The 17,619-nt window shown below is 52.1% G+C and overlaps 1 protein-coding gene and 1 long non-coding RNA gene across 2 annotated transcripts in view; one reads left to right on the forward strand and one right to left on the reverse strand.

Moving 5' to 3' along the window:
- The window catches only part of LOC142047541 (uncharacterized), a 403,753-nt gene that overhangs the window by 349,176 nt on the left and 36,958 nt on the right, over positions 1-17,619 (forward strand). The gene's annotated exons all lie outside the window — the stretch shown is intronic.
- Positions 406-8,042, reverse strand: LOC116819737 (trypsin-like). The gene is made up of 5 exons (XM_032771708.1): positions 7,997-8,042; positions 7,710-7,863; positions 6,563-6,816; positions 3,351-3,526; positions 406-558 (listed from the first exon to the last, which is right to left on the reverse strand). Exons 1-5 carry the CDS (start codon positions 8,040-8,042, stop codon positions 406-408), a joined length of 783 nt encoding a protein of 260 aa, XP_032627599.1.

Genomic DNA, 17,619 nt, shown 5'->3' on the forward strand with positions numbered 1-17,619 from the left:
CTCCAGTTCTGACTCTGATTCCTGGCTATTGAGGCCAGCCCTAACTACTAGACATGACTGCTGCTTCCATCACAAGGCGCATCCCCCTGCAGACTGGTCTCATGACAGCATGGGAGCACGCTTGAGAATCACGCTGGGATTTAGGCATGAGCAATTAGCACCATAGAGCTTGTTAGAGGTAGGGTGATGCGTGGACTCAGGCAGGACTAGCCAAAATGTAGGTGCCTAGGGGGGTTAGGCACCCATGGGGTTAGCTGAGCAGTGTTGCATGGGCACTTAAGTCCCTTGGCGGATCGATCAGCAGGTGTGGCCATGTGGGAAGGAGACACCAGAGAAACAGGGCCACGGTTGTCACTGGTTTATTCTGCGGTCTCCCTGCCAGTGCTCCCATCCCGGCAGACATGGTCAGCCAGACCTCATGGTGTCCTGCAGCCAAGTCAAGTACTTGCACACCTTAACGAACACGCCCATCTGGTTGGGCCGGGAGCATCCTTCGAAGCCCCAGGAGGCAACGGCCTGAAGTTCCCCCTGGCAGACGAGTGGCGAGCCGGGGTCTCCCTGCAGGGCAAGCGCCGCAAAGTGCGTTAATAGGATAAGCATCACACATACAGAGCCCAGTCCAGGCCCCTCATGCGACAGAGCTAGGCTTTGCTCCCCAGCCCTGCCTTTCAGAGTGAATGTGCCGTGCCTACCATAGAATCTCAGGGTTGGAAGGGACCTCAGGAGGTTCTAGTCCAACCCCCTGCTCAAAGCAGGACTAACCCCAACTAAATCATCCCAGCCAGGCTTTGTCAAGCTGGGCCTTAAAAACCTCTAAGGATGGAGACTCCACCACCTCCCTGGGTAACCCATTCCAGTGCTTCACCACCCTCCTAGTGAAACAGTGTTTCCTAATATCCAACCTGGACCTCCCCCACTGCAACTGAAGACCATTACTCCCTGTTCTGTCATCTGCCACCACTGAGAACAGCCGAGCTCCATCCCTTTTGGACCCCCCCCCCTTCATGTAGTTGAACGCTGCTATCAAATCCCCCCTCACTCTTCTCTTCTGCAGACTAAACAAGCCCAGTTCCCTCAGCCTCTCCTCATAAGTCATATGTCCCAGCCCCTGATCATTTTCGTTGCCCTCTGCTGGACTCTCTCCAATTTGTCCACGTCCTTTCTGTGGTGAGGGGGCTCAAAACTGGACACAGTACTCCAGGTGTGACCTCACCAGTGCTGAATAGAGGGGAATAATCACTTCCCTTGATCTGCTGGCAATGCTCCTACTAATACTGCCCAATATGCCAGTAGCCTTCTTGGCAACAAGGGTACCCTACTGCCTCATATCCAGCTTCTCATCCACTGTAATCCCCAGGCCCTTTTCTGCAGAACTGCTGCTTAGCCAGTTGGTTCCCAGCCTGTAGCAGTGCACAGGATTCTTCCGTTCTAAGTGCAGGACTCTGCACTTGTCATTGTTGAACCTCATCAGAAATCTTTTGGCCCAGTCCTCCAATTTGTCTAGGTCACTCTGGATTCTCTCCCTACGCTCCAGCATATCTACCTCTCCGCCCAGCTTAGTGTTGTCTGCGAACTTGCTGAGGGTGCAATTCATCCCATCATCTAGATCATTAATAAAGATGTTAAACCAAACCAGCCCCAGGACCGACCCCTGGTACTCTGCTTGACACCGGCTGCCAACTAGACATGGAGCCGTTGATCACGACCCATTGAGCCTGACAATCTAGCCAGCTTTCTATCTACCTTATATCAGGGAGTAGCCGTGTTAGTCTGTATCCACAAAAACAACGAGGAGTCCAGTGGCACCTTAAAGTCTTTAAGGTGCCACTGGTCTCCTCATTGTTTTTATCCGCCTTATAGTCCATTCATCCAGCCCATACTTCTTTAACTTACTGGCAGGAATCCTGTGGGAGACCGTTATCAAAAGCTTTGCTAAAGTCAAGATATGGGCTTGTGTAATCCACTACATCCGATACCTTGCGCCAGTCACAGAGGATGTGAATCTATCACAGTGGTGCTGAGCTCTTCAGTTCAGGAGGGCCCAGCACTGGCCCCAGGCAGGCTGTATAACCAGTCCCTGCCCTCAAGGGGTTACAGTCTATATGGACTAAGGGTAGGAAGAGAAACAAAGGCAGGAAGGGACTTGCAGGAAATCAGTAGAAGAACCAGGAATAGAACCCAGAAGTCCTGACTTCCAGCCTCCCTGCTCTAACCCACTAGACCCCACTCCCCTACCAGGGCTGGGGCTAGAACCCACTGGGTTAGGGTGACCAGTTGTCCTGATTTTATAGAGATGGTCCAGATTTCTGGGTCTTTTTCTTGTCTAGGCTCCTATTACCCCCCACCCCTGTCCCTGTTTTTTCATACTTGCTGTCTGGTCACCCTACACTGGGTGCTTCTCCAGAAGGGCTGGGGAAGAGAGACCATTCAGAAGCCCACGAAGACAGCTGGGCATCAGAACAATCCCAGCATCATTAACGAGGTCCCCTGCTAACGACCCAACGTGGCTGCGCAAGAGCTGCCCAGCAAAGATCCATGTCCAGCTCAGGAACTGCTGCTTCCTTCATGTCCTTGTTTGCCCTGGAGAGCGGAAACCCGCCATTTGGGGGGGAGGGTTCGGCTGGAAAAGTCACATCTGTCCCACGCGGCTGGATCTGTATTGACCGGATGCTGAGAGAGTAACCCCAGTCTTTGGTCACCCTAGTTTCAGCCCAGACGACCCAATCTGAGGGGCTTTGTTTATATACACAACAATGCCCCCACCAAAAAGTGTCCCAATTTTTCACACTCGCTATCTGGTCAGCCCAGCTAAGACACTTTGGCCTGAATGCCCCAAACTGCTGCGGGGAACCGCAAGATTGCCGAGCGCGTCACCTGAGCCAGGCTGAGGTGACGGGACAGTTGATGATTTGCAGTGTTTTGAAGAGAGTTAATTTGGCATTTTTCGCCACTGATCTGTCCCTACCAGCCCCTTCCAGTTGTTTTTGGGTGAAGCAGAAGCAGATGGGACCGAGAGAGGACAGCTGTGATCATTGGCTCTGAGCTCCTGGACAGCCCAGACCATGGGAATCTCCATCACTTCTGCAGGCTTGTCCCACCTGCTCCGTCCTGCCCCAGTGGGGGGCTCCATGCCCTATAGAGCTCCCAGTCTGCCTTGTCCTGCCCCCTCCGTCCTGCCCCAGAGGGGGGCTCCACATCCGATTCACACCCCCACTTGCCTTGTCCTGCCCCATCCTGCCCCAGCAGGGAGCGCCACACCTCATACACTCCCTCCAGCCCACCCTGTCCTGCCCCTCCATCCTGCCCCACTGGGAGGGCTCACATCATTCACCCACCCCCGTGCCCCTCACCTGGCAGGAGTCAGTGCCCCCATGGACCACGCCGGCACAGATCATGTTGGGGGTGATGCGGTTGGGGTGGTTGGCCTGACACTGGGCGTCAGGCAGAACCGTGATATTCCCACAGAGCAGGACATCGGAGTGCAGCAGCTGGCGGGCACAGAGAAGCTGGCCGGGAGGCTGGCGGGCTGCGGGAGAGACAGCGGGCTAGAGTCTCCTGAGTTCTAGGAAATGCTCAGCCCAGGCTGGGTCCAGGAGATCTACGTGGAGCTCTTATCTATCTACGTATCCCTGTACACCCCCTCTATCTATCCCCATACACCCTATCTATCTATCCATCCCCATCCACCCCCTCTATCCATCTATCTATCCATCCGCAGACGCCCCCTCTATCCATCTATCTATCCATCCGCAGACACCCCCTCTATCTATCCATCCATCTATCTATCCCCACACACACCCTCTATCTATCCATCCATCCATCCCCAGACACACCTTCTATCTATCTATCTAGGACCCCTTTCTCTTGTAGCATCTATCTCTAGGTGACAGCCTGGTGCATCTCACTGCTTTAGTGTTGGCTCCTAGGGGAAGAACACAGTTTCAGCCAATGGATTCCTCTTCATCCGCATCCCAGGGTATGTCTACACTACCCTCCGAACAATGGGTAGTGATCCATCTATCAGAGATCGCTGTATTGCATCTCGTCTGGATGCAATACATCAATCCCCGAATGCGCTCCCCGTCTACTCTGGAACTCCACCAGGGCGAGAGGTGGAAATGGAGTTGACAGGGGAGTGGCAGCTGTCGATCCCACGCCGCGAGGACGCGAAGTAAATCAGTCTAAATCAAAGATACGTCGACTTCGGCTACGCTGTTCTCGTAGCTGAAGTTGTGGATCTTAGATCAATTCCCCCCTCACCCAGTGTAGACCAGCCCCAGATTCCTGTCTCATGCTCCAGCTTTTTTGCTGAGCTCCTAGATTCATAGAGTTTAGGCCAGAGGGGATTGTTTGATTGTCTAGTCTGATCTCCTGTATAGCAGAGGCCAGAGACTCTCATTCAATTACCCTGCACTACGCCCGAAGACTTTAGACCAACACATTTCAGTCCTCAGGAGATTAAAGTGCTGAGTGCCACAGGCAGAGAACAGGAGAGACTGAGATGCTACCAAAGCAGAAGACCATGGTAACTGCAGGAAATTCATCACCTGAGACCCACGCCCCACATTGCAGAGAGTGGCAAAAAGTCCACCCATAGTCTCTGCCAATCCAACTTGGGGAAAATCCCTCCTTGGCTCCAAATCTGGAGCTCAGCTGCACCCTGAGCAGGATGCTTTTGGGGGGATTCTCATTCAAAAAATGGTGATTTGTTGAAACTGAATCTTTCCTGGCAACAAGATTGAGGATGCGATAAATTTCCCAGTTTGCTAATTCTGGAGATAAAAAACCATTCAAAGTGGTGGAAGGGTCCCCTTTTGACATTTTCCCAGCAGGACTCGCCAGGTTTTTTCACTTCAAAAAACCACTTTTCATTTCAAAATTGAAATGAAAAAAAATTTAAACTCAAAATTGAAACCCTGGATTTTCCATTTGGGAAAGTTCAAAATTGAAAACCGAATCAGATTTCTTTTCACCCTGCTGCCACGTTTTTGGCTTGGGAAAGTTTGAAATGGAAACACAAATCGGATTTCAATCTTTCCCCCCAGATTTTCAGCTTGGGAAAATTTTCGAGATCTCAAGATTTGTTCAAAACCTCCCAAATTTGCCTGGGACTGGAACCCATTTCATAGAATTATCACAGGGCGTAAGATCAGAAAAAAACACCAGATCATACTCTGAGCTGGACAATCCAGGCCAGAGAAGTTCTCCCAATTCCCCCTGTCCTCAGCTCAATAATTCAGGTTTAATGGAAGCATTTTAGAGATAGGCCTCCAGGCTATATCAGAAGATGCCAAGCGCAGGAGAATACACCACAGAACCATAGTACCGCAGGGTTAGAAGAGACCGCATTGGTCAGCTAGTCCAATCTCCTGTCAAGATGCAGGATTAGTTGTGTCTAAATCATCCCAGACAGACGCTGTCCAGCCTCCTCTCAAAACCTCCAGTGAAGGAGCTTCCATGACCTCCCTGGACGTCTGGTCCATTGCCCAACTGCTCTCACAGTTAGGTAGTTTTTCCTATGGTTTAATTTAAATCTAGGGTGACCAGACAGCAAGTGTGAAAAATCGGGACGGCAGTGGGGGGTAATAGGATCCTATATAACAGTGGTCCCCAACCTTTTAGTCTGGCGGGCATCAGACAATGGACTACTGTGGCGGTGGAGCACCTGCCGAAATACCGCCGTCGACAAGTGACGTCATCGAGAGGCGTCCCTGCTGAAATGCCGCTGAAATTCAGCAGCATTTCGGCAGCTGCTCTCCCAGGGGCCAGGACACGGGCACATTAAGATGCCCCCCTGGGTGCCATGGAAGCTGCGGGCACCGCATTGGGAACCCCTGTTATATGAGAAAAAGGCCCAAAAATTGGAACTGTCCCTATAAAATCGGGACATCTGGCCACCCTATCTAAATCTGCTCTGCTGTAATTTGACCCCGTTGTCTCTTGTTCTGCCCTCTGTGGCGAGAGAGAACAACTTTTCTCCATCTCTTTTATGGCAGCTTTTCAAGTATGTGAAGAGACATCCTTTCTATACACAGTACTGGGTTTACAATGGTACCACGGCACCCGAACCATGGGCTTGCTCCCACTGCGCCCTGAGGCCCTGCCCACCACTCGCTCCTCTCCGCTCCAACCCTGTGTGACCAGTGGTGGGACTTTGGGGGGAAAGAGGCTGGGGAGACAGGCCCTCAAGGCAGAGTGCAGGTGGGTGTCAGGGGGAAGAGGCTGAGTGAGAGAGGGAGTTGGGCCTCGGTGCAGAGGGGCCATGGTCCAGGAACCGGAGTGACCAAAACTGGACATAGTCCTCCAGCTGAAGCCTCGCCAGCACTGAGGAGAGTGGTGCTATCATCTCCCGTGACTTGCAGGCAATGCCCCTGTTAACGCAACCTACAACTGCATTCACTTGTTTGGCACCGGCATGGCATTGCTGACTCATGTGGAGATTATGATCCAGGCCAGCTCCCAGATCCTTCACGCCCCGTCCCTGGGAAGTTTGCTTCAATGGTTAATCACCCTCCCTGGTAAAAACCTGGACCTTGTTTTGGGTTTGTTTGTGCTCCTCTACCTTTCTGGAAGGCGCTGCTGCCCCACCCGGAAAGCACACAGGTTGAATCGGGCGTGGGGCAGTTCCTGGGCAGTGGAAGCGGCTTGACGTTGCGGTTCAGGATGGCCGGCATCAGGAGTTTCACCAGCATGATGTTGTTCTGGCTGGTGCTTCTGTTGTAGGAGGGGTGCGGGATGACCCGGGAGCTTATGATCAGCTGCTCTGACCAGTCTAGATGCCAGAGGTTGTGCTCCCCGAGGCGGACGTTCAGGGTGCTGCAGTAGAAAGGAACCATGGTCACGGGTTACATGGCTGCGTGAAGCGCCGGCCACACTGAAGCCCAGGGCAAAACTCCACTTGACTGTGAGGGGGCCAGGATGGCACCCATAGGAGGCCAGGAAGGACCCTCCAGTCTAAGCCCCCTGCACAGCCCAGTCCAGAGACCCTCCCACACAGATTTCTGCCTCCAGCGCAGGTCGAGCTAGGGCACCCTCAATGCATCCCTGAGGGAGGTTCTCCGGCCTGAGAACCAGGAGGGGCAGGATGGATGGGAAGAACGGTCCCTTCTGGCCTTGGAATCTATGAGACAATGAAAGGGGTGGAGTAAAGGGCATTCAGACAAGGGGTGGAGCTAAGGACCTACATACACTGCCACACACGCATATAAGGGGCAGAGTTCAGGGCATTCATCTAAGGGGTTGGAGTTAAGGACATACACAAGGAGGAAGAGTTAAGGACACACACTTACCCAAGACGGTGGTGGAGTTAAGGGTATTCATCCAAAGTGGGGGATTTAAAGATAAACATACCTAAGGGGGCAGAGTTAAAAGCCACACATCCAAAGGGGCAGATTAAGGACACATCCACCCAAGGGGTGGTGTTAAAGTCATTCACACCCAAGGGGTGGAGCTAAGGACATTCCCACCCAAAGAGGTGGAGTTAATGTTACTCACACCCAAGGGGGTGAAGTTAATGTTGCACACACAAGGAGACAGCGTTAAGGGCACACCCACCCACGGGGGTGGTGTTAAGGACACATATACCCAAAGGGGCAGAGTTAAGGGCAGACTGGAGAACCTCTTTCCATTGGAAGAACAGTCCCTGCAGTGCAGAGGATTCCCTCATGCCGACCAGCCCCTTGACCCTCCCAGCCCATGGACGGACTTACCGGCCGGTGTTGCACTGAGCAGCTGTCACCACCCACTGCCTGTCTATCAGGGTGCCGGTGCACCGGAAACGGACCCCATCAAAAAGCGCCACGATCCACGGATGGGAGTGCTCCTGGCACTGGAAACCCCGCAGCATCCGGGGGATGTCCTGTGCTGTGGCTGCAGGGGAGAGGGGCAGGAGTTATAGCTGGATGACCAATGGGCTTGTCACTTGCTCACACATGCAGAAGCCCACCTCCCCGGCACCCACAGACCCCCACAGAGAGAGATAAGTACAGACACACACACTCACCCTCAGTCACCAACAGCAGCACGAGGCCCAGCAGTTTCATGGCGCTTAGTTGCGGTGATGGGCAGGGCAGAAGGCTGCTGGTTCTGGTGAGGAGACAGAGAGCGGCTTGTGAATGGAGAATTGACCCCCAAATCCCACAATCACCCCACAGCCTCCACCCACTGAGACCTGCTGATGGTTCTGATATTGGCATATGAAAAGGATAGCGTCTGTGGGCCAGATCCTCACATAACCTCAACGGAGCAATGGCCGATTGACCTCAGCTGGGATCTGGCCTCATTGACTCCAATGGAGCTATGGCCAATTGACCCCAGCTGGGATCTGGCCCCATTGACTCCAATGGGGCTACGGCCCATTGACCCCAACTGGGATCTGGCCCCTTTGACTCCAATGGAGCTACGGCCAATTGACTCCAGCTGGGATCTGGCCCCATTGACTCCAATGGGGCTACGGCCCATTGACCCCAGCTGGGATCTGGCCCCATTGACTCCAACGGAGCAATGGCCGATTGACCTCAGCTGGGATCTAGCCCCATTGACTCCAATGGAGCTACGGCCGATTGACCGCAGCTGGGATCTAGCCCCATTGACTCCAATGGAGCTACGGCCGATTGACCTCAGCTGGGATCTGGCCCCATTGACTCCAATGGAGCTGCAGCCAGTTGACCCCAGCTGGGCTTCGGCTCCATGGACCCCAATGAAAATTAATTACACCTGTAACCTGCACATCACCAGATGATTTCTGGTCCCCTTTGGCAGCTGGGCACTGCAGAGGCTTATGAGTCTGCGGCTGGTTCCTCAGCTCAGCAGGCAGATGACCTGTGCTCCAGACCTAGCGTTGCTGGGTGCAATCGGTCAATGAGCGCCCTGCCCCCAGACAGGTCTCCACATACACTAGTCCATGGCCCACCCTCCACGTTGAGGTAGTGGTACCTAGCGGAAAGAGCACTGGAGTGGGACTCAGACAACTGGAGTTTTAGTCCCAGTTCTGCTTCCCTCCCCATGCCTCAATTTCCCCATCTGTGCAATAGGGAAAATGACCCCACCCACCTAAATGGCCTGATGGAAAGCTCTTACAAGAGCTAGGCGTTATTACCCATCTCCAGTGCAAACAGAAATGCCCACACATATTTAAATACTCTCACACGCCCATACATGAACATGCACAAGTAATCCACGTTTCAACACACATTCGCACACGCCCACTCCTTCCACAGTCACAGACCCATTTTCACACATATTTAAATGCACATTCAAACTGCCCACATGTGACTATCCACATGCAAGGACCCACATGGACACACAGGTGCACAACACACACAGACACACACATAGATGCACACTCCCACATGCAAGTGAACACACACACACACAGACACACACACTCTAATACACATTTAAACACAGACACGTGTGCAAGCATATGCTCCCCCCCACATGCACACACATTTAAATATACTCACAGGCACGCACATAAATATATACACACATTTAAACACACACAGAGTCAGAAAAACATACATCAAATATACACAGCACACATATAGACATACACAGAGGCACACACATGCATCACACACACATATATGCCCCACACATACATGTATAGTTAAACTCATGCAGAGACATGTGTGAATATATATTTATACACACACAGAGGCACACACATACTTGCGCACACACAGAGATACACACACATGCCTACACACACAAGCATGCTAACGTGTGGAGGCACATACACACAAACATACACCACACATACATGCCCACAGACATATCTCAACACTCACAGCAGCACACATCTCATACACACATGTACACACACATACAAACATATCAACACATGCAGTGGCACACCCAAACACACACATCACACATACATGCATGCACACATTTAAGTACAGAGGCACATACATGACACCCTGTGTCCACACACATAATCCACATATATGTGTGCACACCCACAAATGTAGCCATACATGCAGAAGCACATAGAAGCACACACATGTGTAATACATACATGTTCACAGATATGTTTAAATACCCAAGGTCACACACATATGGCACATACATGTGTACACACGTGATCATAGCAAAACATGCATATACATAAATATACACAGAGAGTTAAACAGAGGCACACATGTATCACACATGTGCGCGCGTGCATAAACACACACACACACATTCCCTTCACCCCTGACAGACCCCAGCTCCCTTCCCAAACCTACCTGGTGGCTCTGGTGCAAAGCAGCCAGGCTTTCCGGAGGAGCACCCTGCCACGGCACAGCCAGCCACTGCCTCCTGGATGAGTCTGGACTCAACCCGGCAGCAATGCGCAGTCCCAGGTGACCAAGCCCGCACTGCCCTCCTCTTGCAGACCTGGCCTGGCTATCTCTCCCTCTCGCCCGCACCGACCTGGGCTCAGCGAGTCAGATCCTGCCCCACCGCTTCCACAAGCAGCACTCACCCCACGCCCTGCTTGGCACCCAGGCGGCTTGGATCCAGCCTGGCTTAGCTCCCCTGTCTCGCCTGCCGCGCTCCCCGGGCCGCCTGCTTTTAACCACCAGCCAGCCCATGGCCCCAGGCAATGGTGAGCGTTCGCTCCCTCGGAGACGCCTCCTTAATTTAGCCCCCTCCTTGCAATAAAGCAAAAATGTCCCTATGTGAGTCACTTTTATTGGGGCAGAGGCCCAGAGAAACTGACATGCAAGCAGGCCATTGGGGATATAGGTCACTAATGGAGCAAAGCTCACTGGGGTCCCTAGGCTGGGCAGTTTAAGCTCCAACAGCCATCAGGTTCAGACAAGCGGGAAGACGCTCTGGTTGCAACACATGGTGCCTCAAGACAGGCCCCTCCCCAGAATCACTCGCCTCTGTGTGCGTCGGAATTGCTAGATTCCCAGGGCAGAAGAGTGCACCGCGATCGTCCAGTCTGACCTGTATCGCGCAGTCCGGAGAACCACCCCAGAATAGTTCCTAGAGCAGAGCTGTTAGAAAAACATCTCATCTTGATTTTAGACTTGTCCCCAAGGAAGAGTCCACCACAATCCCTTGGTGAATAGTCCCAGTGGTTAATTACTCTCACTGTCAAAACCGTCTGCCTTATTTCCAGTCTGGATTTGTCTAACTTCAGCTTCCAGTGGGGGGTGGGGTTAGACCTTCCTCTGCTGGATCGAAGAGCCCGTTATTAGGGATTTGTTCCCCGGGTAGATACTTATAGATGAGGACCCAGTCATCCCTCAGCCTTCGTTGTGTTGAACTGAATAAATAAGGCCGGTTTTCTGATCCATTCATCGTTCTCCTGGCTTTTCTCCGCACCGTCTCCAACTGATCAACATCCTTCTTGAATTGGAACTGGAGGCAGGATTCCAGCCATGGTTGCACCAGGGCCAAACACAGAGGTCAAACTAACCTCGCTGCTCCTACTTGAGAGTCCCCTGTTTATGCCTCCCAGGATTGCATTAGCTTTTGTGGACACAACGTCACACTGGGAGCTTGTGTTCAGCTGATTCTCCATCACAACCCTCTCCCCCAAATCTTTTTCAGAGTCACTGCTTCCCAGCATAGAGTCCCCCATCCCGGATGTATGGCCGACGTTCTTTGTTCTCAGATGGATCCATGGATCCATGTGTGGGCCCCAGATCCAGATCACTCTGAGTCAGTGTCCTGTCCTCTTCCATATTTACCACATCGTTATTTACCACTCCCACTAAGATGCCCTAGCTGAAGGGCCTATCTACACTCCAATTGCAAACAAAGAGAGGCCACTTAATTTCAAGACATTAAAAGGCTACGGGGTGCAGTGGGGGAGTCTTTAGTTTGTGATGGTGCGTGTTGTGTTAGGCCCTACAAAAACACAGAAGTACTTGGAATGTTTGACAGACAGAGGGCAAAATGAGATGAGATTGGGTTAAATTAGGCTATTGAGTCATGACAAGCAAAAGCAAACAGAAATTAAATTCACTCTCAATGTACTCGAAGGACAAAGGGTGGCGTAGATTTTAAAAGTTATTAGGGGTATTATGATAGCATCTAAGAGTTACAGCCAAAACATGAGCTCCATTGTGCCAGGTGCTGCACAGATTCTGACCGAGATCGGGGATCCTGTTGTGGCAGACACTGCACAGACCCCAACCAGGTACCAGCCTCAACAGGGCTGCGGTGCAGAATGATTCTGTTGTTATGGGCACCAGGTGGTGCTCTTACATATGCTCTCACAAGCTCTTCCCCTTAATGCATAGGCAGTGACCAGCCTTTGAAGAAGTGCCTGTTGTTGATTTTGTGCTGTAGTTTTCTTTGTAGCAGAGCCGTTGCAAGCAGCAGGGAAATTGGCTCTTTCCTTAATTACTCTAATGAGGACCACTTGCTCCCTGGTTGTTGGTGCTTGAGCTGAGTATACCCGCTGTGGCCATTTGTGACCGCCTCTACTCTAGGACTAGTATCTACAGTATAAATCAACAGGTTGCACAAACAGCCAGCCTCTGTAGCGCTGCTCTCTCCCCTTCAATGGCAAGCGGAGCATCAAGCCCCCAGTTTCTGCTACCCTAGAGCAGAGAGGTAACAGGGCCTTGCTTTGGAGACCATGTCGTGCAGACATTCCCCGTAGGGCTGAATTTTCCCGGCCTCCACCTCTGCTCAAAAGGGGAATTGTTGCATGAAACCACTGGAGATATTTCCAGCAACAGGCCAGGGAGAATCTACACAGGGAGCAAATTTTTAATAATGGGCTCTGCAATCTAGCGGAGAAAGGTCTAGTGCAATCCAACAGCTGCAAGTTGAAGCTAGACAAATTCAGACTGGAAATGAGATGAACTTTTTAACGGAGAAGATAATTAACAAGGGTCATGGGGGTGGGGTGCGTTCTCCATCACCGACAATGTTTACATCATGAGTGGCTGGTTTTCTAAAAGAGCTTCTCTAAGAATTATTCTGGGGGAAGTTTTGGGCTATACAGGAGGTCAGACTAGATCAGGGGGTCTCAGACTGTGGGTTGGGACCCCTAAATTGGTCACGATGTTATTTTAATGGGGTCACCAGGGCTGGTGTTAGACTTTCTAGGATCCGGGCCCAAAGCCAAAACCCAACCCCCAGCACCTGGGGCCGGAGCCCAAGGCCTTCAGCCCTGGGTGGTGGGACTCTGGCTCCAGGCCCCCTGCCAGGGGCTGAAGCCCCTTGGCCTTCAGCTTTGCCTCCCCACTCCCCAGGATGGCAGGGCTTGAGCTTCAGCTTTGGCCCACTACCTGGGGCGGGGGGGCTCAGGCAGGTCCCTCCTCCTGGGGCCATGTAGTAATTTTTGTTGTCAGAAAGGGGTCGAGGTGCAGTGACGTTTGAGACCCCCTGGACTGGATACTCACAGCGATCCCCTCCGGCCTTAGAATTTATGAATCTGTGACTCAAGGCCTGCAGCCCAGTGCCTCTGCAGTTCCCTGCTGTGACAAGGTTCCTCCTCTACTTTGGTGGGTCCTGTGCTTATTGGCGGATTTGCTCACCTCACAGATTCACCCTATGGGTTGGGAAACAGCCCAGAGACCTTCCCCTCTGGTAGAAGCCACAGTCCAGGGCAAGTCCTCCTGTGTTTGATCAGGAGTTGGGAGGTTTGGGGGGAACCTGGGCCCACCCTCTACTCTGGGTTGCAGCCCAGAGCCCCGTGGACTGCAGCTGTCTAGAGTGCCTCCTGGTACAGTTGCATAATAGCTACAACTCCCTGGGCTACTTCCCCATGGCCTCCTCTCAACACCTTCTTTGTCCTCACCATCAGACCTTCCTCCTGGTGTCTGATAACACTTGTACTTCCCAGTCCTCCAGCAGTGTGCCTACTCACTCTCAGCTTCTTGCACACCTCTTGCTCCCAGTTCCTCACATGCACTTCCCCTCCTCTGACTCCCTTTGACCTGACTGGAGTGAGCTGTTTTATAGCATCAGAGGGGCCTTAATTAGAGTCAGGTGCTTAACAGCCTCACCTGACTCTTAGCAGGTTAATTACAGTCAGGTGTTCTCGAGGGGAGGGATAGCTCAGTGGTTTGAGCATTGGCCTGCCAGACCCAGGCTTGTGAGTTCATCCCTTGAGGGGTCGCCTCCATCCACCCGTCTGTCAAACAGAGGTAGGGACGACATTCCTTACCAGCCTGGTAATAGCATTTATGGACTTAACCACCATTGAAATTTATTCCAGTTCTCTTTTAACGTTATCGTCCAGCCTTCAAGCTCCTCAGGCAAGAAGTTCCACGTTGACTGTGCGCATGTGTGAAGAAGAACTTCCTTTTATTTGTTTTTTTTTCTGTTGCCATTAATTCATTTGGTGGCCCCTGGTTTTTTTAGGGAACAGGTATAACTTTCCTTATTTGTTTCTTCCACATCACTCATGCATTTTTATATTACCTTTATCATATTCCTCCCCCTTAGTTTCCTCTTTTCCAAGCTGGAAAGTCTCTGCTGTTACTCTCTTATGGTCCGTTCCAACCCTAATTTGTGCCTTCTCGGAACCTTGTCTAGTGCTAGTAATTATCTTTTTTGAGATGAGTAGCATCGAACACAGTGCGTATGGGTCTTGGATATATTAGGCGAATAAGATATTCTCAGTCTGTTTAATCCTTTTTTATGATCCTACATCTGTTGGCTGTTTTGACTGCCTTGACCTGATGCGTCGTTCAGAGATTTATCCCTTTCTTTTTCCTGATTCGTCTGGATAGCTATGCCCTTCATATGTAGTCTATGCTAGGGTTATTTTTTCAAGATGTGCATTACTTTACATTTATGCCACATAAGATTTTCAATTTGCCATTGTTGTTGTCCCATTACTAGTTTTTGGATCTTTTTGAGTTCTCACAATCTGCTTTGGTCTTCCGTATCTGATGAGCAGTTGTAGTCGTGTTCTGCAAGGCTTTCTACTTCCGTTGAACCTTCTGCCAGATGATTTATGATAGTTGAAAAGAAGGATTGTCCTATTTTTCCTTTTTGCTGTGTCGGTGGGGGGGTTGCTCGTCTGTGGTGTTGTGTTTTAATGGGCAGGACACTTTGACATGGCGCATTTAGCAATGGCATAATAACCGAAACGCAGCATTTTGGGAGTCTTGAAATCTCCCTGCGCCGGTGGCAATTAGTTTGGACCTCTGAAAAGTGACGATCTTTCCCTAATGAACAAGCTGCGGGAAAATTCAGTGGGTCTAAGAAGCCACTACTGAGCGGGCATATGGGGCGGGTACCCCAGCTTGTTTGTTGGGAGATACGGGGTGCAATTTTATGCAGGATGTATCTACGTTGGGAGACATGGCCTTTTCCAACTGGACCCCCAGTTTCCCGGTTTTTTCCATGAGTTTCAGATTTCTTGTGGGGGGTCCCGCAGTCTCCGTTCTTTGTCACGACGACTGCTTTTAGCTCAAATTTCAGCTTTGTGTCGAAATGTTTAAAAGCTCGACACAGCAAGGATTAGTTTGAATTACCATAACGAATGCTTCAGGGTCGAGCTGACTGATTTTGTTTCTCTTGAGGGACAGGAAAAAGGCTTTGGACCAAAGCTTTTTCCTGTGGCTTTTGAGTGGGGCTCGATGATCGGGTGTCCTTGCAGGTTGTGATTGGTCCAGCCAGTTTGGAATGGCCAGGGGCATGCAGCGGCAGATTTATACCTGGCCGACTGGATAAGCGTTTTTGTTCCCTGAATGGAGAGAGCAGGGGCGTGACTCCAGCTAAGTCTCTAGAGATCAGGGTTGCGAGGCGAGACTCAGTGGGTCACTCTCCGTGGCAGCAGGGCCAATCCTGGACAGATTTTTGCCCCAGGAATCCTCTACGCGTGGCCCCCTTCAAGGGCTGACTCACACGCCTTGGGGTCTGGCAGTGCCTATGCTCTAAACAGACTGAGCTATCCCTCTCCTCCGAGATCCGCATGACTGTACTTAAACGCGTGCTAAGGTGGGCGAGGTGAGAGCTGGTGTTCTGACTCTAATTCGCGCCTCTGATGCTATAAGAACAGCTGCGACTCGTCGAGGTCGAAGGGGAGTCGGGAGGTAAGTGCATTGTGAGGAACTGGAGCAGAGGTTGTGCACGAGGCTAGAGGGGGGCGCGAGAGTTTGTAGGCACATGCTGGAGGCGGCAGGGGGTGTGAAGTACAAGCTGGTTATCAGAACAGCCAGGCGAGGTCCAGGATGGTGGAACCAAAGAACGGGTGTTGGAGAGTTGAGGGAGACGCATGGGAACGTAGCCCTCGGGATTGAGCTATTATGGTTCCAAGGACGGGTGACCGGTTTTCTAGACCAGAGCTGCAGTCCACGGGTTGCTGGGCTGCACCCGAGTAGAGGGTGGGCCAGGGCCCCCCCCCAACCTCCCACTCCTGATCAAACAAGGGGACTGTTGGCGACTGTGTTTACCAGAGGGAGGTCTCTGGGCTGTCTTTCCCACCCATGAGGGTGAATCTGTGAGGTGACGGAGCAGAAGTTGCTCCGCCATAAGCACATGCCCACCAGTAAGTGGAGCAGGAACCTGTTTAGCAAGAACGTGCCGCGGCCCTGGCGTGCGGCTCGTTGCAGTCAGCTAAATTCTAGGCCGAAGGGCGGGGCGGCAGGGCGGCGGGGATCGTGTGGGTATCCGTCCAGGCGGTCTCAACCGTCACTGGGCACCTCGACCCTTTCTGCAGACAGAAATACACATGCCCAGGAGGAGAGCGCGCTGAGCTGGCCCCCGCCCAGTGTGGGCCAGTGCAGCTCAATCTGCCATCCGTGGGGAAGGGGGGCAAAGCTGCAGCAGGGGGGCTGTCGCCCGGGCAGGGGGCCTGGATGCCAGCAGTGCCGCACGCACAGGGGCTGAAGGCCTTTGGGGAGCTCCGACCCCAGCGGGTGGGGGGATTGGGTTTCTGGTGTTCGGGGCCGGGATCTTATTGACCCCAGCCCTGGTGACCATTCAAATAGCATGTGACCAATTTAGGGTCCCAACCCACAGTCTGAGACCCTTATCTAGTTTACCTCCTGCTCTAGCCCAAACTCCTCGCTTAATTTTAGGAGCTCTGTTTATAGAGTCCAGGGTTGTTAAACCGAGTTGTCGGGGCTGAGGGGAGCCCCAGACCCCAGGTTGACCTTGTAACCTTATGGTTCTCCCGTTAAAAGTTCATCTCATTTCCAGTTGACTTGTCTTAGCTTCCTTGCCTGGATTGGATTGGTAGACTTCTTCCGCTGGAGATGTTAGCAGCCCGGGCATTCTTAAATATGACTCCTACTCGTAGGATTCCGCCTGGCCTGTTGTGACTACTTCCAGATGGTTCAATGCAACACTTGCCCTTAGTTAGCAGGTGACGAATTGCGCGGGAATCAGCCTACGGGGATGTCTGCCGCGATGTCGGTCGGGGGCGCAATTTTTCGCTTTGTTTCGCTCACTGCTGTCGGTAGCAGCGTGAGTGGCTTGATTGCTCCGAGCTTTGCTTGAAGGAGAGGAGGTGAGCGACGTACAGGGGTGCTGTTGTGTTCAGACCTGTGATTGTGCTATACTGTAGTGACTGTCCTTCAGTAGAGCAGGGCGGGTCCTCACGGGTATCGCCAGGGGGTTATCGCTCGGCACCGCACAGGACCAGGGGAGAATGGTCGGTCATTGATTAATTAGGAATCTCGGTGGCGTCGTTGGTGTGTGTGTGGT

This window comes from Chelonoidis abingdonii, chromosome 11, assembly GCF_003597395.2.
Source record: "Chelonoidis abingdonii isolate Lonesome George chromosome 11, CheloAbing_2.0, whole genome shotgun sequence".
In the NCBI taxonomy this organism is placed as follows: domain Eukaryota; kingdom Metazoa; phylum Chordata; order Testudines; family Testudinidae; genus Chelonoidis; species Chelonoidis abingdonii.

What these genes read in the sequence shown, in the direction of transcription:
- LOC116819737 (XM_032771708.1), bottom strand. Translation starts at nt 8,042, where the DNA reads ATGAAACTGCTGGGCCTCGTGCTGCTGTTGGTGACTGAGGGTGAGT. An exon ending in GTTGGTGACTGAGGGTGAGT is followed by an intron (nt 7,864 to 7,996) that starts GTGTGTGTCTGT and finishes CTGCAGCCACAG; the next exon opens with CACAGGACATCCCCCGGATG. An exon ending in GCTCAGTGCAACACCGGCCG is followed by an intron (nt 6,817 to 7,709) that starts GTAAGTCCGTCC and finishes TTTCTACTGCAG; the next exon opens with CACCCTGAACGTCCGCCTCG.